The sequence below is a fragment of the Netta rufina genome (genome assembly GCF_964035555.1).
Source record: "Netta rufina genome assembly, chromosome: 6".
Lineage (NCBI taxonomy): Eukaryota > Metazoa > Chordata > Aves > Anseriformes > Anatidae > Netta > Netta rufina.
The window spans coordinates 18,426,167-18,452,604 of NC_140129.1; the positions used below are offsets into that span (position 1 = coordinate 18,426,167).

Here is a 26,438-nt window from a genome sequence, read left to right on the forward strand (position 1 = left end):
AAGATTAAAAAAAAAAAAAAAAACTAATATTGTTCTCAACCACCTACTTATGAGAAATGTCAATTTATATCCAATTTTCCTAAATTGGGTATTGAAGCAGGGGTATCACTAAAATTGTCCCAATTTCTTTTAAGTCTTCTCTCACTTTGTGCTGCAAAACAATCCCTATCATTTCATTAGAAGGGTTGGACAAAGCCCTACAAGCAATTGCCTAGATTTCTTTTCCAGAGGTTGCAAATGCGTCAGATGCGTCTGTCAGGCTGTACAACAATTAGCCAAAGGTAATGACACTTCATCTTTCCTGAAGCACAGCTATTTGAAACTGGCCATCTATCTACACGTTCCAACCCATGAAACACCATGGAGGGAAAGTAGGAGTGGGATGGTTGCGTGGCAGATAGATACCATAAATGAGGGCTCTTCCTAAGGCTTTTAGCTGAAGAAGCAGTGCCTCAGAATCACTGTGAACCCACTGTAAGGGAAAGTAGTCAGAAGAAATTGTTAGTACTAACATTATTAAACAATCACTGGTCCTTTGGAATGTAAGCTGAGTGGGATGTGCAAAATGTTCTCAGCTGTATGTTTTGAGCTAAATCAAGGCAAGGAGCATAAATTACCACGAGCTGCATGGGTTGGGGCTTGCTGCCCAGCTCCTGCCTGCCCAGGGCTCACTGCCTGTGCCCAGGGCAGCCCTGATGCGAGTAGAGTTCCCTGAGGAAGCACTGTAAGAAATCCCACCAGAGAGCTGCATTTAAACTTCAGTGTGACACTGTAGGTGGGCCTGCACCCAGTTGTGGGGCCTGTTGACATGCATGCTTTACTGGGCCACAGATTTTCTGTGTCAGACTTCTTGGACTTTTGTCAGACTCGGTCAGGCTTCATGGACGTTTCTGGCAGTTACTGGACTTTTGGCTGATCCTGGTGAGCATCACCAAACGTTCTTTACTCTTTGTGCAAGGCATTCCAGATCTTTGTTAGAGTCCTTTGAGCTTTACTTTCATCAGCCAAACTGAAACACTAGTGGCTATCGTTTAAGAGATGATGTAAAAAAAGGTAATGCTAATGTCACTGACATTCTTGGTTATCATTTTGTAATTAACTTTTTCCCCCTTTACTATAACTAGAAGACATTGTAGACTAGGTTACCATACCACTAATATCAAAAAAGGTGAGAAATGGGTCATGTTTTGATCCCTATTTTTAACCCCATTTACATTATGGTTTATTAAACATTTCCATTGTTCAAACTGGTGAACTGACATTATTCATTGAGATTTTAACTCTATGTATTTTCACAATTTTGGTTTCCATTATGTACTTGACATAGTTCAAATGTAACTAATTAGTAGTGAAGTACAACTTTTCATTTATCACTTTCATTTTTGCAGAAACACTTTTTTTAAGCATTTATTGTTACTTGTTTATTATGATACAGTGCTTCAGGTTAGAATCTTATCTAATTTTTAATGAGGATTCTAAATCTATTAATGTGTGTAAAAGGTCCAGAAAGAGTATTGTTATTTTTATAAAACAGTGGTATTACTGTAAACATCACTAAGTGATTATGTTTTCACCATTTTATTCAAAGACGTTCAGTGCTAATACTTACTCCTCAACTTCAATATAATTTTGGAACCACTATCCTAAGAAGTAGATAATCTTAGAAAGAAGTCAAATTATTAATGCAGAGTGGCATAGTCATCAACAGACTACAAAATACACTTTAAAAATCATGCTTTTACAAACATGGCACAGACTCTGCTGTAGCACTGTATGCTTTAAAAGCTGCAGATACATTTTAGAAAACACTGATGAAGCCATTACTGCTCCATCCATTTGTTCATAGTATATATCATTATTCAAGAAATTTAAGAACTGTAATGATGGAAAATCACACAGAAAGAAAAGAAAAGGAACATGGACTTTGTCAGAAACAAGGGCTACATTTTTATTCAAGAGGCCCATAATGACGGAAAATCACAGTGAAAGGCAGAGACGAAACAGGGATCCCATAAAGGACTGACACACCACAGTGGCACAAGTAGTAGAACAGTCATAGCAAGTGGATAAAAATAAAGAAAACAAAATTAACTAGAGAAGAGCTGGACTCAGGGATGAAGCACAAAACAGAAACAAATCACAGCAAATGCTGAAGATTAATTTCAAGGAAGCTACTGAGAATGAATGGAGAGACAAGGTGCATCAATATTAATGAAGCTGAAATAGAGCTCCAAACGACCACGAGTGCAAAATGGCACAGAAAACATTTTCTTTTTAAATAGGTTGGAGATTGGTTCACAAGACCTTCATAAAAATGAAGAGAATTCACAAAAGACATTACAGGAAACGTGGTAAACAATTGTAACACAAATCTTAAAGATGAACTTTAGGAAGATTTAATTACCACTGCATACATCTGTGGTTTTAATTCATAGTTTATAGGCAAGATGTTCAGAAAAGTAACAGAAGTGTGTTTTCTGACATCTAATGAGCTATAAATGTCTTAACAGGATCTTATGCAACTCCAAGTATTGGCCTTTGATTTTTTCAAGCAGTCTAAGAGAGTTAAGCACCTAAAATCCTTAGTGATATATTCTTCTTTGAGTCTTTATAATGTACAAGGAAACGTTATTGCCCACCTTGAAATGAAGAAAGAACAAATATATGTTACGTATAGGTTGGCAGTTAGAACTGTGCAGGCAGGAAATAAACCTTTCTTCCAAAATTACTTTAAGGCAGACGTGACTATAGGCTATGGAGCTCTCAGGGATTCTTGGATGCTTGACATTAAAAATTTGTGCCCCGCCAGCTGACAACTGTATTCACTTCCAGTCAGACAGCCTGTAGTTACAAACAAGGGGTCACATTTTAAGAACCCGATTTCTGAAGAAGACCAACACAAATGTGTAATTTCTCAGATGATGTTGTCAGGAGTCCTGTAAATTGAAACTGGCATGTCAAGCGTTGCAAGATCTTCCTTAGCCAGAAAGCAGAGCAAGCGAGTACTTCTGATAAAGATTGCACTTCCCTAAGAAAATTCAGTGTGTGAGGCTGAATTTCAGTGTCATAGAGATACAATCAATTGATCTGTTTTACTTGTATAACAAATTAAACTACTGGAGGTTTTGCATCTGCCACGAGAGCAGCCGCACACTTTTCCTTCTTGTCATAACGGGTTAGTGATGTTATTTTGGTGCGTTCCCACAGCTTACCAGTAGCAGCCTTTTCCACTTCAAGGGTCTTACTGCCCCGGCTGTAAATATGCTCACCTTTTTTACATTGTAGTAAAGAGGTGATGATCTGAGTAAAGCTATTGAGAGTAATCAAACTGCTTTGTAAGGCAAAATTTTACTTTAAAGGGGAGACTGGGATATAAAATATTGGCATAAATCTGTATGAAAACATAGAACAGATTTGGCAGAAGAGCAGCTATTGGTGGAAGGCCACACTCTTATTTTTCTTTGGGGACGTGGGGGAGGCATTGCATAGTGTCAGGCCCTAGTTAAACTCAAACTGAAAATCTCTCTGCACAATTTATTTGGGCGCTGAAATCCCTATCAATGAAACCTGTATACAAGCAGACAAGCTTAAGTCAAACTTTGGTTGTATCCACAAAAATATTAGAATTGTGATACTTCTCTGATCATATTTTATTTTACTTTTAATGCTGTGATGGTAAACTTTACCACTTAGGAAATAACTTCATAGTATTTTGTAAGAGAATTTCATTGCCTTAACAAGAGCTGCCCTACGGAAGTGTTGTTGGGCTGTGGGTCAGCAAGGCCTTCTGATGTGCCGTGCTCTGGCTTGCTGTGTGTATCCTCCACCCCAGCGACTTGCAAGGCAGGATGGTGATCACCTTCAATTATTGACATGAATGTTATTCGCATTTTGGGAGAACAGCGCATGAGGTAAAATGGAAAGGTGTCTGCTAAATGGTGTTCCTGTTCAGCTGCATTGTCATGTTGATGGCTGTTGCCGGATGATGGTGCTTGTGTGGCACTTCTGGCTGTTAGTGACCTGTGGAGATGGAGGCTGGTACATCTTGAAAACTGCTGTAACTCTTGATTTGTGCTGGGACATAGTGTATATAGTGCATATATATATAAGTTGTTTCCTTCAGACCTTCAAGGCAAACATAAATAGGTCATTTTGAAGGACTGTACTCATGCTTTATGCAGTTCTTCAAATGTGGGGAAAACCTGGATGTTCATGTTCAGTTCATGACTTATGGTTTCACTTTATACTTAGTCTTACTGTATTTTAGTGTATTTCTTCTTTTGATCCATAGCAAAAAGAAAGTGACAAAATGGAAACGGTATCTCTCTGTCAACAGGGCAGTTATGAAAGCAATTAATTATATAGACCAGCAGCAAGCAGAAAGAGGAAACCACTGTATTCTAGATAATAATTATTTTTCCAACTTTTGTGAAAATACTAGAGTTTGAAGAAACATGAAATCTAAGGTGTTATCAGAGCTCTTCTAAAACATGTATACAAGGTAGGTCAGAAAGATGAAACCCAGAGCCAAGGAAAGAAAAGCACCTGAAGGTACAGTGTTCTTCCAGCTTTGAAGAAGACTGGCTCTTAGGAGCAACTTTGTCAATTAACTATGGGGAAAACATTGGATGAGTTGCTAAGCTTTTTCAAGTGGAGAATCATGAAATAAATTGCAAAATAGCTAAGAGATCCTCTTCTGAACACTTGAATGAGGCATAGTTGTATTGTGACTTTTTCTTATGAATAACACTATGATGAAATTAAAGAAAATTTATAGATATTTATATGGTCCAAGGCTAAAATTGCTTTTTCTTACTGAATTTTTATAGTGTAGTAGCTGAATTTTACTGTAAAGGAATAATTGGATTCTTATAATGACCACAAGAATACAATAGCAGCTGTTTGCAGTTAGCATTTATGTGGAAATTGGAGCATTCTAGCAAACGAATCTCCATTGTATTTGCAAAGGTCATGATAACCCTGACATAGAACTGTCATCCCACTTTCCCTAGGGGTGCAGTGCTACCACAGTATTTCTGGATTGGACTCAGATATGCACCCACTTGGTCAACCTAACAATGTTCCTTCATGAGGCAAAGCTTCTAGATGACTGCTGTTGTAAACTCTTGAAATTTTACGTGTCATTATACGCAATGTCTTCTCGAAGAAGTAGATAATGTCCTTGGTATCTTTACATATGTATAGGTGTGACTCACTTTGGTGCTCTAATGAGCGAGTCCTGAGGACCATTCTGCAGCCCTTCAGTATCCAGCCCCTGTTGCTCTCCATCGTTACGGGAGCACGTGCTGCCTGTGCAGTGGTACAGCTGCTGTGGTTTTCCTCAGAAGCCTGGCTGACCTGCCTAAGGTTGCAGCTTTTGACAGATGTTAAGGAATTCTTTGGTATTTTGTGAGTAATATCTCTTAATTCACGTCCATGAGTAACTCTTTTTCCCCTACTTTTCTCTGCTTTTAGTAGTAGTAATTGTAGAATTGTTTTTATTTTAAATCGGTACTTGCTTTTATACTGTCATTTAGCTAGGCTACTGGAAAGTTCAAAGCAAACTTGTCATTTTTGAACTAAAATTTCATTAATCCCCCAGCAATTTCTCCTACTTCAGTATCTTTCTGTCATCTCTGTCTGTGATTGAATCTTTTTCACTATTCTCACTGTGGAAACTTTAGTAGATGTTATACCTGTTAGTGACATCATCTATGTTAGAGTTATGACATTCAGCTGAAATTTCTGTGATCTAGGAAAAAAATATTAATAGATGCCAGATCAGACTCTTCCTCATTATGTGCTCCTGAGCAAGTCTTACCCTTGTACTGGTCTTTAGGTAAGGAGAGTAAGTACAACAACAACAAAAAAAAAAGATTGAAAATGAGTAAATATAAACGTGAAGTATGGTATGAATTTCAGAATGTAAGGAATGGCACAAGCCTAGATTCTCTATGGAAGTAGATGAATCCACAGTTAAGAAAGTAAAGCCAAAGCCTATTGAATCCTATCAAAAGTAGTGTTTAAAAATGTTGTGTTAAAGTACAGTTCAGCTGGGTGATGAGTGCCCTTAAACTCCCCAGAAGTCACTGAACAGCATTTAGTTTAGACTGTGCCCTTGAGCAGCATTTCTTTTTAGCACAGAGTGTATTTATTCCTCATAGCCATCCCGTTCCCTCCCAGGGGCAAGGACCCAGGCAATCCAGGATTGGTGGTGTGCAAAAGCAACTTTGTTCTTCTAACCCCCTGGGTTGCGCTGAACATTGCCCGGTCACAGCAAGGATCAGGGGCTCTGTGTTTATTCTTTCAGTTCTACAAAACCACTTATTTTTGTAGTTAACGGTGGCTTTGCAGTAAATATATGTTCTGGGAAGCAAAAAGCAAAGAGTATGTTGGTGGCACAAACCACGAGGTGTTTGTTTTATTACTCTCCCTTAAACATTGTTTTTAATCAGGCAGAGACCCTCTGGGACTGTTTGACTTCTGCACGTGTGCTAGCTGTACAATAAGCTGTATTTTTGCAGGCGTCCATGTTGTAAAGTTAAGATGACATTGAGATGACTGCTCTCTAGATGTTTTTTCCCATCAAACTTACAGAACACATTTTAAGTAACAGGATTGTTATAATTTAAGCTATGCATGCCAGTTTAAAACAAGGCTTTCATCACTATGACAGATTTGGATAGAAACATTCAACCAAGTAAGGCAAAGCATGACTCTAAATGCAACTTGAAAACAAAGGTAGGTAGGGTGAAATGTTACACTGCCAAGAGATGATTTCTAGCTGATGGAATCAAATGCTTTCAAGTCCTTTACTGTAGGTAATGAAACAGCAATGACTTACAATAAAATAGATATAGAAATAGATTGAAGGGTGGCATTATTACAGTATGGTGTGTGATGAAGTACAAAGGGCATCAATTAAAAAAATTGTATGCAAACTTGCAAATTCTTGCACGCACAGCACTGATTTAGACATGCTGAACTAGAAACAGCAGCAGAAGTGGTCAAGATCTTAACAATTTTTTCTCTTCCAGACTTAAGCTGTTTTCCCAGATAGCTAAAATCAGAGTTACCCACACTTTAGACTCTGTAATGTATATTTATGTATATACATAGATACAAAGATATATATATATATGTCCTTTATTTCAAATAGCAAACTGCTGATACCTATATTGTGCTTATGAACTGGTGAAGAAAAGAATTTAACTGGGTGCTAGATAATTAGCAATTTTCTTGTCATAGACAAATACTCAGCTTAATTATTTTAAGAAGATAGTTTAAAAAAATATTTTGAGAGATATCATGCCTACACTAAAAAGATGGACAACAACATCGATTGACAAAATGTTAAGAGGTTAAGAAAATGTATTTGATGGAAATGGTCCCCAAAAGTAGCCTTTCACAATGTTTGTGGCCTTATTAATGGAGCTAGGTGAGTTCATGCCTTATTCTGCAGTGAAGTAGCCTTGTGTGACCCTACTTTCAGGACATACAGAGTAGGATGGGTAGGAGTGGGCTGTCTTGACCTTTTAGAAGGCTGGAAAACCGAGATGTGTTGATTCCATTCCTGAAAAAGACACAAATTTTGCTTACTGGAGTTTTTTTATTTACGGATGCAAAGGCTGCAGAGCTGCTCAGCAGTTATTCATATACATTTTTGGCTAATTTCAGTATGTCTGAATGTTTCTTGTAGTAATCCATTTGCTTCATTCAAGAGCTAAGTAACTAAATGTTAACTTGAATTAGTTGTTGTTGTTATTTTTTTCTTTTTCCTATTGGTAGTGTTAGATTAAAGTAATAGAAAGACTTGCATAAGCATGCTACCACCAAAGACTGACTATTAATGATTACCACTACACTAAGAGGAAAAATCTCTGCATGGATACCGTAGTCTTTTTCTCCACCATACTGCAGCAAAATCTTTGGTCACCGAAAAGGAAAATAAGTAGTAACTGCTGTTTTTTTGATATGTAATTCAGAATTAGGCTTTGGAAAACAGTGTCCTTTCTTAGCAAAATAAATAAATAAAAAATCAAGATTATATTCCTTTTATTGTAACTGAGATGATATATAATCTGATGATACTCTCACCTTGACTCCTTCACTCTGGTGGTTTTCCAGTTCTGAGAATTTAATCTTACAAATCTAAAATAGGACATGCTATAAGAACAGTTTTTACTGACATCTCTCCTTCAATTTTCTTAGCAGGCAAACACTTGATGGTGTCTGTCTGTAATGGTTCAGAGGAACAGTCTGAGTTGAAGAAAGTGTCTTTAATTTTTTTTTCAAGAGTCTTGGTCAGACTTCTGTAACATTCTACAACTAATTTTTTGTGTATTCTAAATGTTTTGTCTTGTCTTCTTGACATCTAATATATTCCCAGATACAATCTCTCAAGGATTAGTTTGTTATTTATTAAATTGCTGTGCGAGTTGATATAAACAAATCCGGATGTGTTTACAATGGGCATATGCCTCTTGAGCATATGCTGCCTTTACTAATCTAAATAAGCACGAACAAAGACCTGGTAGTATGCCTCACTGCCACTGCTCCTTGAATCTGAAAGGAAAGCTGATGCTCAGTGCATATTCCTGGTATTCTATGTTTCTGGTGCTGCCTGCCCCAGTGCAGGATTGTTGGGTCAGGAAACAGAAGACCAGGAGATCTGAACCTGCATCTCTGCTTGCAGTAAACAGGGTTACTCTTTGTGCCTGATGCTTCCCTTCCCTTCACGTTGTTATTTGCAGAAGGGTTGCAGGGTCTTGGTCATGGTTCCTATACAACCAATAATCACTTCAGAGTGCTCTTAGAGATCACGTTCAATAAAAAAGCCTGTATAGGAGGACATCCTTAAATTATAGCATGACGTATTTTGACAAGACCTATTTAGGTTGAGAGAATTGTTGTTTTCTTGCTGATTTATTTATTTTTGGCTAATTGTTTTAACAGATCTTAGAGGAAGTTAGATGAAAAATGAATTATTCTTCAATTAAAATATTTTAAAGACCCCCCCCCTAGAGCAAATTATACCCTCAACTAAGTATTTGTACTCTTCAAAGTATCAGAATGTGATGTTAGCATAGATTTATGACATGATAAAAAAAAAAGTTCTAGACACATAATGCAAGTCTAATCATTATGGACTCTTTTTTTTTTTTGTTGAAAATGATATTATAAAAGTAATTTGATTGGGGAACTGATGATCTTAACGACTTACAGCTAGTTAGCAATCTTCATCCTATCTATAGATTAAAATTATCTCTTTGTTTCTTTGAAACAGCAAATGGAAACATTCTATGTTCTAATAACTGTCAGTGTAGCCCTAAATGTCCTTGCTATGTTACCTAGCACCCTGTAGAAATACTGACTTCTGAAACCAGCCACTTCTTCCCCCAGCTGATCTGAGAGTCAAGTCCAGTCTTGCGTCTGAAGACTGGCTGAACAGGCTCTGCGCGCCTGCACTCTCCTTTATAGGACAGCAAAGCTGGTTTTGTAGAGGCATTGCTGAAGCAGCAAAAATACAGGTTATATTAATAATGGTCATCCATTACACTAAAATCCTATTTACAGGTTAAGTGGAACCCTGCATGGAGATAAATTCTTCTAGTACAGCTGTAACTTCTTGCAGGTCCCTGTTACCTCCTGCCTAGCCCAGGCTGTTCAGGCACATTCTGCCGGCCAGAACCAGCTCTGCTGGGACATGGAGACTGGACACTGCGCACCTGCAGCTGGGTGCAGAGCTCTGTTCTCGCCTCCAATGCTGGCTCACTGATTCCTCAGGCTGGTGTTGCACCTCAGACAGCCCCCCTTTTACTTAGTTATTTGTCACCATCCCCTTTCTTTGAGTCTTTGCTGATTTTGGGATGTGTGTTTTCTCCTCCTGGGAGGAATGCCCCAGGTGGCTGGTGCTGCAGGTGTTGGGAGCCCCATGGTCACCAGCCCTAAATGCTGGGATCTGTGTGTCTTGTGGCACACAGTTGTTTCCTCCAGGTGGGTAGGGCTCATCTATGAATGTTCTTTTTTAAACAGGTATATGTACTTTTGCTGGTTTTACTTATAGCACATGAGTTGCTGTTATATATACATTGTAATTTATTAAGTAAACACAATTGCATTTGATTGTAATGTATTCAGGTTGTGGTATTTTCTTCCCCAATGATAATCTTCGCTGCCATCAGCATTAGGCGTTATGTTAGACTATGGAGTGCTGTCCGTGAATGGCTTTGGAAAAGTCACTGGATGTGGTGCAGGGGTTCTGTGAAGTCCAAAAGCTTCAGGAACGTCTTTTTAAGTTGGACAGCCTGAAGTATCAACTTGCAGGCGATCCCGCTGCTATCCTCGGAGGTGGGAGTCTCCCGTCCCGCACGCTGCGGTGCCCCCAGCCCGCCTGGATGGCTGCTGGCAGAAGCACGGCGGAGCCGGGACGCGCAGGGCTCTCTCCGTGCTTCCCCGTGCCCGTTCCTGCTCCCTGCCTGCTGGGCCTGCCACGGGCGGCCCCGGGCGCTCGTTGTGGTTTCGGGGCAGCGCGGAGCTCCCGGGCCGCTCCCGGAGCCCCGCCGAGGCCGCCCCGCCCCGCCCCGCTCCGCCGACCTTTCCCCTGGCGGCGGGCACGGCCGATGGGCGGCGCGGCCCCGCCTGTTCCGCCGGCGGCAGCTGCTGGGCCGGCGTGTCCCGGCCGCGTGTCAGGCCGCTCCGCTCCGCTCCCCGCCGGTGCCGTGCCGCGAGGTGAGCCCGGCCGCGTGGGGGCAGCCCCCGCCCCGCCCCGCCGCCCGTGCCCCCGGGAGCAGGCCGCGCACCGGGCCGGGGCTCCGCGGGCGGCCTCCGGGGGGCTCCCCGCCCCTAGGCGGCTCCGCGGGGCCTTCGCGGCGCTCTGCTGTGCTCTGATCTGCTGCGCTCTGATCTGCTGTGCTCTGCCTCCCCAGATGCCGCCGAAGAAGGCAGGCGACGGGGTGAAGGCGCACCCCATCATCGGCCGGTTCGGGACGTCCCTCAAGATCGGCATCGTCGGGCTGCCCAACGTCGGGTGGGTGGCGGCCGCCTCGTGGGCATGGAGCGGGGCGGGCACGGGCAGGCGGGGCCCTCCTGCGTTATCTGGGGAGGGTGAGGGGCGCGGGGGGGGCCTCACGGGGCAGGGCTCCTGGGGAGCTGGTAAAGACGAGTGTCACGGACGGGGCGGGTGGGGGAGAGCTGCTGGAGTCCCCTGGCGTGCTCCTCGGCTGGAGTGCTTCGGGCCTGGCGGAGGAGCCTGTCTTGAGGTGCTTCTGGAGGAGGGTGTGTCCCCTGGAGAGCGCTTGTGGTGGTGATCTGCGTGTCGTGCTCACTAGCAGAACCTCCAGGTGTTCACACACTTACAACCCTTGTGCAATACGATAGCAAAATAAAAGGGAGAAGTAAGGGCAAAGTCGCTGTAAAATGGTACAAAAATAGTATATTTACTATCTCTTTAATGAGATGAAAAAGCACCTTAACCATCACTATCGTATCTTCCATTCTGGTTAACGTTATGAAGTTTTTTGAAAGCTTTCCCTACTTCTTTCTTTTCTGAAAATAAGAAAGAAAACTTTGAACTTGTCTCAAAGCCATAATGAAATGACAAGAAGTCAGTATTTATATCTATTTACTTTTTCAGGGCCTAAGAGAGTTGCACACCAGAAAGGAAATAATTAGTGATAGCAATGGCTAACACATAAATGGAGAAAATAGCATTTGCAGTTATAAAACAACTTTCAAGGACAACTGTGACTGACTTCTGAGCATTTTGGCTGTGTACAGGGACAGCTATCAGACTTCTTTCACCCAGTGGCAGAGAAAGTCTGTAAAACTGAAATTAAAGAAAGAAACCAAACACCTAACAGAGTGTTTGAGGTGGAAGATTCAGGACTTGATTAAGAACTTTCTCTTAGCAATAACTCAGGAGTGGCTATTTTTGGTTTAATAAATGCCAACTAACAAAATAGTCTACTGTCCGGTTTAAATGAAATGTGTTTTTTTTTTTCCCCTAGCAGTTTTACTGACAGTAATTAACACACAAAAAATCTTTGGTGAGTTAAACTGTATATTCATATGCACAAAAAAATCACTTGAAATCAATTAACTGATGTGACTTGCTTTCTTTGCTACCTTTTCTGTGTTTGGTTGTTGACTTTTATTGCTTAGATACTGAAGTTGTGTTAATGCGTAAATAAATCTGAAGAAATAGTATAGTTGTGGAAAAGGCTGATAGGTCTCAGCAAAGCACATTCACTTGAAATACGTTTCAGGCTTCCTGATTGTTTTCTCATTTTATGTTCAAGGAAAATAAGTAGTGGCCAGTAGAGCTGTGTTTTGCTTTTGACCTAGAATTTCTCTGCTGACATGTGCAATACAGTCACTTAGGGGAATTCTTTAGGGCACAGAAGAGAGGTAAACATGGAGTTTTGATGTGACACTCCGTATGTGCATTTGAAAGCATCTTGTACTAGAAACAGTGCAATGGTCACTTGAAGCAGAGGCATAGTTCAGTACTGCATGTGGTTTGGGATAATCCAGCCCTTGTAAATTCTTCTAATTCAAATTTGTTTAAAAAAGTCTTTTTTTTTTTTTTAAACAGGAAATCCACGTTTTTCAATGTATTAACAAAGAGTCAAGCGGCAGCAGAAAACTTCCCGTTCTGTACTATTGATCCAAATGAGAGTCGAGTACCCGTGCCAGATGACAGATTTGACTTCCTGTGTCAGTACCACAAACCTCCGAGGTAACTCAAGTTCTTCGTATTTTTCTTTGTTTAAACAGATGAAATGGTGTTACTGAAACCAAAGTTTGCATAGAAGTTTAATGCAATTACAGTGACTTTGTTTTTACTGGTGTCTCTCTTAGTATATGAAATGGTATGTATACAAACAGCTGGACTTTGTTTTCCATATGACTCTTGTGCTATGAGTGAGAAGTCTGGGTACTGCTAGTCACCGCTCAGCTTTGTTTCACCTTTGAAGGTAGAGACTCCCAGGTGACTTGGATCTTTTGCAGAGATTTGGAAAATCAACAGTAACAATAGTGGACATACCTAATCTGTGTCATGAGACTGTTCATTTTAAAGTTTTCATCCTGTCTTTTACGTTGTTCAGAATACAATATATGCCATGGTTATTTAGCTACCTTGCAGCTTAACCTGTGCCATCAGTCTTTTAACAGTAATGTTTATGGACAGCCTTTTTCCTGAACTCTCTCTCCTTTTTTTGGGGCTCTGCTATTTGTTGACTGATACATTCAATTATATTTAGTGCTCTCTCTCTTTCAAATCTTTCCCTGCTCTATAAGTGTATTGATTTTGTCACATCTTTGTTTTTTGGTAGTGACTGTTTTCATAGCCTGCTCTATGTGCTCAGTGTGAGAAATGGATTTGTGATTGAAAAGAAAAGTTTAAGGTACTTTCAGAACCCAGAAACTAAAATAGATACTCGTAACTTATTAATTTCAGTTTTCAACTACATGCAGGTGTATCTTGAATAAAGTGAATGTACGTAAATCATAGGGTCAAATTATCATGCATGTCCGTGCTTTTGTTTAACATCTGGGCCTTGAGTTTTCGAGCCAGGTATCTCCCAGCTCAAAGAAGATCACTGACCAAGAATCCATTTGTCACCTTAATTTTCAGGTCCAAACAAGTCGCTTCTATCTGTAATTCCTACGTACTTCATAAATACTGAGAAATACACTAATACTGAGTTATTTGTTTAGGTGAATTGTTATAATGTTACGTAATTTTTCCTTCCCAAGTGAGCATTAAACAGACTTGTTACTATGTAGACTATACAATAAAGCTGTGCTGAACTTGAGACAAAAACTTTGGTCTGTTGATTGTGCAGAAGTAACAATGTGGCTTATACAATTCATAGTTTTATGTTTGTTTGTTTTTAAGTCTAAATTGTAATAATATCACTGCTTGGCTACATAAACACTCTGTTTCTTCTCATTTAACTATGACTGGCTACTTCTAAATCAGTAGTTGAAGTGACAAAGAGAACGAGCTCTTCCTCCTCACCTTCTTTGCCCATCTCTCTTTAGAAGGAATGCATGGCGTCCCACTCAGAAGCTGTCTGGAGAGAGAACACACAAAACCCCTTTCCTTTAATATTACTGGACATTTTACTGGACATTGTTATTGGATTACTTAAATGGATATGGGGATTAGTGAGTAGCTCCTCTGAATTCTGTTATTATGCTTTTCTCTCTTTAATATTTCACTGTAACAAGCAAAAAAAAAAAAGGCAGTAATTCAGTAGCACAGTAGACTGAGGTAACGCTCCTTGGACTGTTTGTGTTTATCTGGTTGGAACTAACTCAAGGAAAGGTGGCTGTGGTCATGAAGATACACAATTTAATTTACATTTAAATTGTAATTTAAATTCCTTAATTTCTCTTGAATAGTCTTGATTTCTTTCTTCATCTTTATGTAAGATGTACAGTGTTAATTTTCTTCGTGTTTAGATTAGTAAAAGTAATCAATCTGTGCATGCAAAAATGTCATATAGACATTAAGTACTCGTTAAGCCAGCCTCATTTGCCCTAATGCCTGAAGATTTTGTCTCGTACAGTTTAAAGCACTGATGTTTTTATTTCCTCTATACTACACTTAGTCACAACAGAACTGCAGTCATTATATGGGGGTAGGAGGGAAGAGGGCTTTGTTGTAAGTAACGTATAACAGGCCAAAGCGATTTTGTCTGGATGCTTGGAGTCCAGCACTCCTGAGAGCCTCTTTGCTTAGCGCAAGTAGCAGCCATGCAGAGCGTCAGCAGCCAAAAACCTCGCCTGCCTGCTTGTGCTGGGCTCCCGCAGGTGTGGTGAGCATGACTGGGCCAAGCTGGCAGGCATTGTCACCTGGATGCTGGGAGGACATTGCTTCTGCCAGGGAGGGGTGGGCCCTGCTGCAAGAATAGCACTGGTCTGGGTTGTGGCTGCTCTGCCACCAGAGGAGGAGCGGGGCTCTCCAGGTACCGTTTGTTGCTTGAGGATCCATTCCCATTGCCACAAGATTAAAGCATCCGCTGGAGTGGGGCTGGTGTGCAGTTACCTGCTAGCCCCCACTGACAGCTGGCTGGTGTTACTTACTGGAAATGTAAATGTTTGCAAATAAAATGAATTGTAGGCAACAATTTAGAGGCAATGACATAAAGGTAAAGTTGTACGTATTAGATCAAGGTGTACTGACTGAACCATGCTCAGTGAAAACTCACGGTTTTTATGTCGTGTTAACATCTAGCTTTTCCAGAGAGGAAAGGTGAGGTTTTGTTTTGTTCTCCTACCTCCATTCCCCCAATATGGGTACTTTCAGGCAAGGCTTGACTGACTAATGATTGAATTAGTTTCAGTTTAGCAATTGGAAAAAGATGATCTTTGTTGGAAGATAATCCGTTTAGGAACAAAAGCAGAAATATGTATTCTTTTTCCTGAATCTTAACCAGGTAGGAAACAACGGTATCCACTAATTTTAAAATAGAAAAGGTGTTCATCTTGCCAGGTAGCTCCTGCCTTGAAAATTGGGAATTCAAATCCAGAAACAATTGATCTGTTAACTGCAGGTAATATTTTAACAGAAAAGGATTTTAAAGTCTAGGCATCTGCTTCCTGCTCTGCTTAAAATCAAATCAGATTATAAGCAGGAATGAGTAAAATATAAGTAATTTGTTTGGTCCATCCTTTCTCAAGTTAGCGGTATTCATTCAATTCCTGGTGTGTTTGCAGCTGTAAGTAGATGCATTGTGTGGCACAGTTGTATTCACAAAACAGCATTTATTGCAACTACAAACATTTCTGTTTAATTTAGGCTGTTTTAAATCTCTCCTGGATGTCTTTTTCAACTTAAATTTTAAAGCAATCCTTGTTATCTCACAGGGGAATAATATGTGAAGTACAACTAGCCCTCTTTAGCTCTAGCATTATCCTTCAGGATCTCTCTTTTTTTTTTTTTTTTTTTTTTTTTTTTCCCAGCAAATTGCCTATAAAAAAAAACCCTATTATGTTGTAGATTGTTAAAATTCATGCATTCAGATCTACAGTGCTCGAGTGGTGGTGACTGAACTAAATCTGAGCAGTAACTTCCATTGTTGTCTGGGTCATAAAAGTCTGGTGTAATATTAAATAAAAGTTCTCTTGACTGTATTGCAGGGTAAGGTATTTGGATACTTGATCAAGTTTTGGAGTAAAAATACTTTAATCATTTGGTGGAAATTGCTTGTTAGATCAGCAGTGGGACTCTTTGACATCATATGGGGCCTCCTCCAGGTTAAAAAATAGCATTAATGTAAATGAAAACTTCACCTATAATTCCAAAGTGAAGCATGAATAACTTAGCTGGCTGTAACCCTGGTATGTCAGCATCTATAAGAGAATCCCAGTTTTACAGAAAACTTCTGGCCTGAAGCGGCAAGCACACCATGCTGTTAGCATGCTTCTTCTCTGGGTATCGCTCAGTTTGATAACTCTTCAGTGAGATCTGGCTGCTGTAAGTTAACTTGCATGTAAAAAACTTGCCAGCAGTGAATGAAAAATCTTAAGTGGTGGGAGTTTGTGCCATCTTTTCTGCCTGGTGGGAGAGGCAAAATTTGATTAGATGTATTTTGGTGGTGTAATTACTTACTGAGTAGCATACGAGTATGTGTCTCAATCTGCACTGAATCTTCTACTTTTTTTTTATAATTTACAAAGGTGAAATTTAATTAGCAGATTTTTTCATTTCTGGTTCCTGTACTGTTAGGTTCAACTTAGTACCACGGAGAAGATGTTTTTCATGAAATAGTTCTTGTGTAGAAATGACCAGAGTTCATCTGCAGTACCCGGTTTTTCAAAAGATGGTTTCTTTAATTACCTTGTGAGATGTTTTTACCCTGTGAGAACTTCTTGCAAGGTCGACTGCAGTAGCAGTGTTAGTACAATCTCCTGGAAGACGCAGGGACTGTACTGCTCCGTTGTGTTTGGAAATAAGCCGAAAATAATAGTGAGGACAGAGGACTCTGGATTTCTGAGAAGTTCTCACAATGTAGATGGTCATCTGCATTGCTACTTCTTGTAATTTGTGAAGTGTTAACAGATGACTCCTGCTTAAGCTATAGGAATGCTCAGGAAGGAAGTAGAATTTCTCTTTTCTAACAGATTTCAAATGAAAGCTTTTAAAGGAAGAAGAGCCCATACTGGAACCAGGAGTTAGTAACATTTCTTTTTACCAAAGGGAAAAGAATCTGACCTTTTTTTGCTGTGTGGGATCTTGGACCTGGTAGAGCCTGAGTTGAGAGAAGTGTCTTGGACCATTCAGGGAATGAACACAAAGTAAGCGTTACAAGAATCATCACCCAGGCTTGTTGGAAAACTGCTGCATTATGAAATTGGCTGAAGCTTTTGGTTGGCTTTTCAGGGTATCCTGGTGGGTGTGAGATTTCAGTAAACTGCAGTAAATGCCGCAAAGAAATTATTAGGGCATTGTCATTGGAGAAGAATAAAAACACAGGGAGAGAAGCAGCATTTTGGATAGGTATGTTTTAATCTGAAGCCAAAGCTTTAGGTGCATGTTGCCTGCAACATTTTGCAACTAAACACTTAGTTGTACTAAACAATTACTTGGTTGGGCCACCAAGAATGGTGATTGTTTTACTTTGCTTGGGTTGTTAGCTTTTTGATACCCGAGACAAAGATGAGAAAACATCTTGGAAACCCAGCTACTTCGTCTTCAAAGGTCTCTCGCTAGTATTAGCCAACTGTGAAATAAATATGCTGGAGTTTTGCATCCATTGTCTGGCAAATGAGGCCGATTCTGGTGACAGTAGCCGATCTGCATATGAAGGTGTCTGTCCTGCTCTAATGTGCCATCTCTAGCGAAAGTGTTAATTCTTCTGATGGCTGGCCAGGAAGCTAATCCTGCCGGAATGATTAGAGGCGAGCATCGAAAGAGAACATTTCTAACACTGCCTTTGTTTTTCTTATAGTAAGATTTGAAATTACAATGGAAAAATGCTTTAAAAAAGTATCATTTTTCTGCCTTGCTGCTGACTTAACTTTTTGTCAAAAAGCAACGAATTCTAACAATTCTCTCAGGGAAGTTGCTGCTGTTTCTTGTGAAGGTTTTATTAGCTCTGCACCTCTGTCAGGTGGGAGGAATCAGTAGCTTAATGCATTTATGGAGTTATTGGTTTTTACCTTCAGAATGTGTGTTATTCTTGGTAGTTCCTTAATGATGACTGATTAGCTGCTTCCATTTGAATTTGTGTACTAGTAATTAAAAAAAAAATCAATAGAATTTTCTAAGAAAACCATAGCGGGACAAAAATGTGAAGCTTTCAAAGTTTGTTTACTTCCGAAGGTATTTATAAGAACTACAAGCAACTCATTCTATGTTGTAAACATTTTCTTGCATATTTTCTAATCTCACCCTTTTGAATGTTGTGTTGTATTATGGCTTGTCTCTAATCACGTCACAAAGGTATTGATGACATGGAATGCATTGTTAAGTTCCCAATTTATTACAGCTGATGGGTATAGTAGTGCTTTGAACTTTACCTTGGCGAAGAAAAAGATTTTGTCCAGATCCTGTACTGTAATGTTTGTTTATTTGGAGGAGGGGAAAAAACAAAACAACAGCAAAACAAAAGCAAGAACAAAAAAAAACACACGCACACAAAAAAGAAACACACAAGCACCCCACATTTTTCTTGTGAAGTGTAAGAGGAATATTGAAAACAAAAATGGGATAGACTTCATAGCTTTAGTCACACCCTTTTCATCAACATTACTAGCACATTTAGTCATGGGCATTAGATTTGGGCATTTTTCATTATACTTGAATGTTAGTAGGACAGTGAAGTGTTGTATTTATCTAAGCATCATGCTAGTGAAATATAGTTGGTGATAATTTACGGTGTTTGGAAATTAAGTACTGTTCCTTTTGTTTATGTATTTTGAAGCCTTCAAGTTGGAAGTCTTGGTGCCTGTGGTGTGCTGTTTCTAGTCTTTCGCAAGTGAGGAATTTGCACCATTTTAGCATGGTTTTCTCTCTGCAGTTGTAAATGATGGCATGGTCATTTATGTAGACTGTGCTTTTAGTTGACACATTATCAGAGTTTTAATTGTTGTTTTCCCAAGATGGATTTTGAGAAGTAATTTTGGTTTGAATGTACTTGGTGTAAAATGTCACAGCTGTGTCCATTCAACTCTCAGCTTCATCTAAATTTGTTTTCTGCCTTCTTTCAAATTGTTTGTGTAACCCTGACCACCACTACTACTAGTTAAAACTACTGGTTTTAATCAACACTTCAAAAAATGCCCTTGTCTTCTGACGAAGTTGCTTAACTTACTGAACTAAACAGTAACCTTAGAGGTGAAAACAGCAGAGCGTGATAACCACGTATGAGTTTTATCCCTTTGGTACTATGAAAACTGCTCATTTCAGCATTTCAGGCCTGGTTGGTTATTTGTATAGATGTCATTATGATTCCACATTGTCAAAAAAAAAAAAAAAAGTGTTTTCATTTTCCATGAACTATGACAAATTAAAGAATGGTTGTTGTTTTACTCAAGGGAGGAGGGAATCTTGTCTTTTATACATGGCAAGTTAAATGGAGAAGAAAGATACTGTCATGTGCATCTTTTTCTGGAAAAGGGGAATGCATTTTCGTATTCTTAACTTATTTCTGTGCCAAATGTTTTTGCTGATATGCCTCAACAATGAAACTTTCAACTTTTATCTTTCAGCAAAATTCCAGCCTTTCTGAATGTAGTGGATATTGCTGGCCTTGTGAAAGGAGCCCATACTGGCCAAGGCTTAGGAAATGCCTTTTTGTCTCATATTAATGCCTGCGATGGGATCTTTCATCTGATGCGTATGTAAACTCCATTTATATGTTCTACCTGTAGCTTACAGGACAGCACTGTTGTACTTCAAGAACCGTAGAACCAAATATCCATTAAAAAATCACTTCTACCATTCAGCTTAGTCATAAAATTTGGCGATTGCTATCTTACAGTAATGATTTAGATGGTGAGAACCCGTGTTCCCTTGAAGTTGAGATTTGAAGCATATTTATGCAGAGCAGTGAGCTGACATGCCTTTATAGTTAATTACAGGGCTGATGAACAGGTAAGTTGGGTACAATTTGTTGTGCATCAGGAATACCTAGACACAAATTTGGTACAGAATGGTGGTACTCTGGTTTTAAATCAAGTGGAACAAACTTTGGAGGCAAGTGTATTGTGTTCTTAGGCTTTTACTGCTGAAAAATAGGATGTGCTCTGGGGAACCTAGGCCTTTCTCCAAAGTGTTTGCCTGGAAACCATCTTTAAGTAAGTGGGGGGGAGGGTGGTGCAGAATGCATTATCTCACCTTTGAGAACTTGGCCATATGTATATCTAGTACTACTGTTTTCTCCCTAAGTCATATGACATATACTTTGAGTAGAATAGAAAGCCATGGGATAACGATTGCAGCTAAGTAATGACCAGTATTTGAAGTGTTCTGAAAAGGTGAGGACAAATCTTCACTGGGATAAAGTGAAGTAATCTGTTGAATTTCTGCATCACTTCAGGAACTAGATCCATATGTGAAGGTGGTACTAATACATCGATATATTGTAAATGCTCGTGTTAGGACTACCTAACAACCATTGCTACAATTTCCCTAGAAGAAAGGGGAGATCAGTCTCTCCAAATCCATTGCTGTCCTGGGTTTGTAATTATGGTTTTGTCTGGTGCCAGTTAAGAACAAGTGATAACCTGTTTAGACTTGTTCTGTTTCAGTATTTATATCATAGATGCTTGTTATGGAACAAATTGATCCAGTGGAGAAGATGCTTTTTAATGTATATATTGAATAATGTTACGTGTTTGTCTCTGACAGCTATTATAAGGGTTAATGCCCTTTGTGCTTTTCTTTGGGGGATTGAAAAAGCAATTGGACCATTCAGATACTTTGTATTCTTCGTATTAAAATCTGTCTCTTAATCTAGTCTTGCATTTACTTGATAAACGTTTCAGTTTCTTTTTGGGATTCTGAAATATAATGGTTGTGAAATGGTTATTGCTCTTTTTCTTCAGTCTTTTGGATCAAAAAAGATACTAGAATCACTTTTTAAATAGCACTTTTTTCATTTTCTTTTTTTTAAATATTAGCCCTCCTCTTATACTGCTCTTGCTAGACACATTTTAGTTAAAATGCCAGCTAGTCGTGAATTGTTGTAAAATTGTATTAATTGCCCATAAACATGAAGATCGTTCCAAAGAATATTTATGGTTGTTAGAGCTAACAGTTAATAAAATAAAATAAAACAAAGTTAATGCAAATTAGTCTGGCTGACTACTTTCTTCTTCTTGCAAACTGCATACTTTCTAACTTCATTTTCCCACAGTACTGTTAAAGTGAAGATTTGGTACTAAAAGCTAGTAATAACCTCTCTAGTAAATTAAAAATAAGAAACTGTTGTTTACACAACCCAAACTTAAGTCAAAATGTATGACTCAGTGAAGTGTTCTACATACCGTGTCAAATTATATGTATAAACCCTTTTTATATGTTTTAATGTTATTTACACTCAACTACCTTTCACAATTATTTCTATTCTAAAAATTCTTTCTTACGAGTCTGTGGCATATGTGGGGTTGGCACTATTTCTGTCAGATTTCATAAACTACCTAAACTGTATCGCGAATCCTTAAATATTACAGATCCTGGGAAGATGGAGCTTTTTTGTTGGCTTTTGTCAGAGTTCGGTCCAAATCCTTAATCAGCTGTCTGTCTTTGGGAGCCAGTGCTCAGGGACTGGCTGTCAGTTTTGAGCCCAGCTGGCAGGCACTGGATTTTTGCAGTAGCATAGAAGCTGACTTGAAAGGAATCCGGACAGGTTGCTTCTACTACAGGGGAAGAGGCTGTGATCTGGTAGGTGAGGCCTTGTACACCAGCAAGCTGGAAAGGTGTTCCTGAAGGTTAAGAGATGATGGGAATGACAAAACGCTCTTAAGAAGAGGTTTACTAAGAAGTGATCTGGGGAAGTAAGCAGGACTGACTAAAAAGCTGCTAAGTTGTTTTATACGGGATTTTCAGGTAGGAATCAGAACAAAACAGTTATCAGGGAGATTATGTAAACTTTTGGGTCATTCTGTTTCAAAGCATAAAAAATGTAGTGTTCAGTTGTTGATCTGGAACAAACTTACCTTTGAGCACTGCAACTATTGCTCCCAGTCCTTATCCTGCCGCTGTTAATGGGCAGTGTGTGAAGCAGAGCCCTTCAGAGAACTGTGTTTTTTCTTCTTTCTGGGTGTCAAGCAGAAAGTTAAAAGCAGGTCACTGTGAGGCTTGTGCCATGCACTTCAAGGTCTGTGTGCCTGAATGTATTGAAGAAAGGTTGGTTAGGCAAACGGCGTTGTGTGTCACCCTGACACTGAGAAGTGTGGCAGACCACGCTCAAGCTGGAGTGCTGCTAGTGTCAGGCTGAGCATGTTGTTATCTACATGAGTTTGGGTTTTAGGCTTACTGGCTGTTATTCGCGTATTCATTACATTTCTCTGAAAAACTAGGAAAGGTAGGTAGTGGTGACTTTGCAGATCTGAAACAAACATAACTTTCATTGTGTGGAATGTGTTAATCCTGACAAGAAAAACTGGATTTCCCATGGTTATAAATAGCTTTTTATCCAGATCTGGGTAGAGTCATTTTGTCTTGGTATTGATGGGCTCCAGTCAAGAGGATTGTCCTTTGTACTGAGTTTGTTTCTTTTAATTTAGGTTTATAGTAGGAAAAGATGCTGATTACATCCTGCTGTGTGGGCTCTCTGTGGACTCCTGGACTGGCTACGGATGTACCGAAGTAGTGCGGTATGAGGTAGCAGGGTGTTGATCTTTTCCTCCTCTTCTGTGATTTGCAGAACTCAGATGCCAGTGGGAATCTTCTGAAAACTTCATGTTCGCTTATTGTCCTAGGAACTTGACTTCAAGAGATGGAGTGAGCGTTACTAACTCCAGCTGCTACCAAAGTAAATGTGTGCTAGACTGGCTTGGGAAACAACAGTTTTTTGTTTGGTTGGTTGTTTTTTGTTTCAGAAAAAAGGCTTTAAAACTAATGCTGTCTACCAGATCACATTATTTGAGTCTCTATGTTATTTTCCCAACAATGAAGATGCTTGGCCATTTATTTTATTTTATTTTTTTTTAATGTCAGTGTCTGATTCCATAACATAACTTATGGAGCACCTTTATTGCTGCCCTGGAGCACATTATTTTACCGGGTAAAAACAGTTCTTGGACTATAATCAGAGGTAGCAGAGTCAGATGATCCCAAGAATTTACAGGGATGTGTGCCTGGCTGTTCTTCTAGGCTTGGTTCAGTTGGAGTTTTTGCAAAAAGCTCACTCAGGTTGTGTTATTTAAGGTAATGACAGGTGAGGAATTGGGTAGCTAGGAATGGAGAGCGGTTTGAGTGTAATGAGCTTCTGGAATCTCACTGAAGGTACTTTATAGTCCTAGGCTAATGGTTTTGATCCCGTTTTTCTTTATTCACTAAGAATATGTTGAATTTTTGCTTTCTTAAGGACAAAAGGGTCTGTTTGTGGTTTTTAGCTCCCACAACAGGATTCAGTGATGTTTATTCTGTGCTAAGGGAAGGTTTTTGAAGAAGATCATTGCCTATCACTTAGTCCACCGCAGGGCACGTAGGTGAGCTGCAGCTCTAGTGCTCTTAGAATAATTGTGATTACGTTTCTGTTGAAACTGTGGAAGTTGTGTGTGACATTTACCTACGCTGTTTCTTGCATAAGATAAAGCTAAACAGAAGATTTATGTCTGCTTAATGTGGTACTTTATTTCATTTTGAAAAAGGAAAGTAACTCCACCTTGAAGTGGTTATGGATTTTCAGGCTTCTGATTTCCATATCCTAGATACACTGTTACTTTCACTGGGAGGCATGGTGTTTATGAATTCAAGGAAAATGTTTTTATGTGTAAACTACTCTTCAAATATATATATACTGAAGGAGCAGCAATGTGTGAGAACAACATATGGTAGGGTAATAGGATAAGTAAAGCCAGGTAATGTGTTAGAGAGTACTGCTGTATTTTTGTGTGATTAGTAACAATATGGAGTGGGTTCTCGTAGCTCAGCAAACAAGTTTTCCCATACAGAGTAGAACTGTATGTTTTTCTTTCCTTAAAAACTTACTACAGTTTTTTTTTTCTAATAAAGTGCACAAACTAAAAATGAATACTTTGAGGTAACCAATTTGATATCAACCTTTGTTTGTTTATTTCAGAGGCTATCCCAGTTTTTTTTGAGGGAAATAGGGTTATATTTTATTTTTGGATGAATCAAAGTATGAAAACTTCTGTTCAAGCAGATGTATTCACTTATTATTAGTTGAGTGAACATGGGCTTTAATTCTAAATTTCTTTTTTTTTTTTTTTCTGTCCTGGATAATGGCATTTACAACATTAGCACCATGATAACACACACTTTAGACTAGTTAAAACCTTGTTCATCCTCTGAGCTTCATTGTTTTGAAATATTTCTCTCTCAGTTCTGTTTTCCACGTTTCAGGTGGATTTATGGTTTAACTGAGGCAGAAGCATTTTCATGGTGGCATAAGACAGGCTGTTTGAAGGTTGTAATAGTGTTTCTTCCCCAGTTGTATGCCTTCAACTACTTTCAACTTTTATGGCAGATCAGTCACAGGTACTTGTAGAAAATTACTTTCTTTGTAAGGCGGATTAAAAATAGTGACCCTGTCACAAGTGCAAATGTAGGAAACACTCTTAGATAACATTTTAGCAAGGAAATGGAAGTTGTCAATATTTAGTCCCTGCTACGGCTCCATCAAGTTTTGAGTGTTCTGGGTGCTAAGCAGCCAGAGCTTTTGGTGGTTTTGAGCTGCTTCTCCCACTGATACCCCCGGGTCCTAGTTTTCCAGGAAATGTGTTCCACATCCTTCTCTTATTTTTATTTGCTTTAATGAAATCCAGTCTTTCTCTTCAAAGGTACAGAAATTGGAAAGAAATCCATCTGTAAAAATACTTCTCTATGAAATGCTCTGTTCTAATAAATAAAAATGTGGCATTCAATGCCCAGTGCTCTGAGCAGGGTGGGCAGCCCCTGCTTTTATGGAGGGGATGAGGAGCTGCAGCTTGCCCATACCCAACGATCCGTCTGTCCCTTTGGGGCTAGGATGGAGTGGGGAGGGAACAACAGGCCTTCCCCACAACTTGTCTGAGCCCTGTCCTGCCTGCTCCTTGAATTTAAAGGGCCTTGGTGAAACTAAATATTAGGGAGTTGGGTAACTGGCTGTCCGTGAAACGTCAGTCTTCGTGACAAGAGTGAAAGGGCCACAAAGCTGGGTAAACGTCAGCTGCCATGTGGTACAGGTGGCTGGTGTGACTGAAACCAATATGAACTGGTTTCTGAAAGCTTTAATTGCTTTGACCCCAGTTTTATGTCTTATAGCTGGAATCATTTTGTACACCCCCTGGTTTTGCTTGTTCATGGTTTTACATAACTCACAAACCAATTTGCCATCATTTAAAGCTTGTATAGATACCAGTCACTTGAGCTGCAAGTCCTGCATTCATATTTGATACAAACACTAACCAAAACTGAATCTGGTGAATACTCATAATGACTTTTGCTCAAGATAAAAAATCAAGTTACTTGGCTTTATTTTTATCATCGTGAAGGTTATTGGGAACTCAGAGTAATAACTCCACTGTTTTGCTTTTCTTGTAAAAATAGAAATGGTGATTAAAAAAAAGTATTTAGTTAAAATGGTCATTCTTGTGTCCTCTGAGCTCATTTTTTGACCTTCTGTTTAATTATAATAAAAGAAAAGCATTTTCTGTATAAAGGTGCTAATCTTTCTGTAGCTTTATATACTTGAGGCATGAGGCATTTTTTTCTGTCTTTTTTGAAGAAATCTTACCTACTGCTCGTGGAAGTAGCTGCTATGGAGAGGAGGCATATGATGATATCTCTTAGCCACACTCCATTGCTCCAGCGTTTCAGTGAGCAGAGTATGAGTTGCATTTCAGCTCCTCTGCACGTACATTCAGTGCACTGGGAATCATAGCGGCTTTGTGTTTGCAGCTGTAGCTTGGCTGTGTCGCTTCTGTTAAGCGAGGCTGCTTTCTTATCTTTATGATGTGTCAGAATTCACCTTGAAGTAATTAAACACTATTGTCTTACAGATTTTTTTAATACATTTTGCTTCAGTTTTTCTTAGGATTTTTTCTTTCTGTTAGTAAAACTATTTGATACCCGTTAAAAGTTAAGGTTCCTTGCTTATGTGTACAAACATTTGACTGCTAAGCTATCAGAGTTTGAAACTAACTTCCTGCACACATTAAACTAGTTAGTGTTATACAATCAAGATGTATTCCTGTATGATATTGAGTAGATAACAGTTCTTACTGAATTCTTCTTTGTTATTTGTTAGAGT

General features: G+C 39.3%; 1 protein-coding gene across 1 annotated transcript in view; it reads left to right on the top strand.

Annotated features, from left to right (window-relative positions):
* Positions 1-10,596: 10,596 nt before the first annotated feature.
* The window catches only part of OLA1 (Obg like ATPase 1), a 96,489-nt gene continuing 80,647 nt past the window's right edge, over positions 10,597-26,438 (top strand). The window contains exons 1-4 of the mRNA XM_084289561.1: positions 10,597-10,731; positions 10,929-11,029; positions 12,596-12,739; positions 19,726-19,853. Of these exons, the coding sequence (XP_084145687.1) occupies positions 10,929-11,029; positions 12,596-12,739; positions 19,726-19,853 (373 nt within the window). The 5' untranslated portion in view covers positions 10,597-10,731. The remainder of the gene's footprint in view (positions 10,732-10,928; positions 11,030-12,595; positions 12,740-19,725; positions 19,854-26,438) is intronic.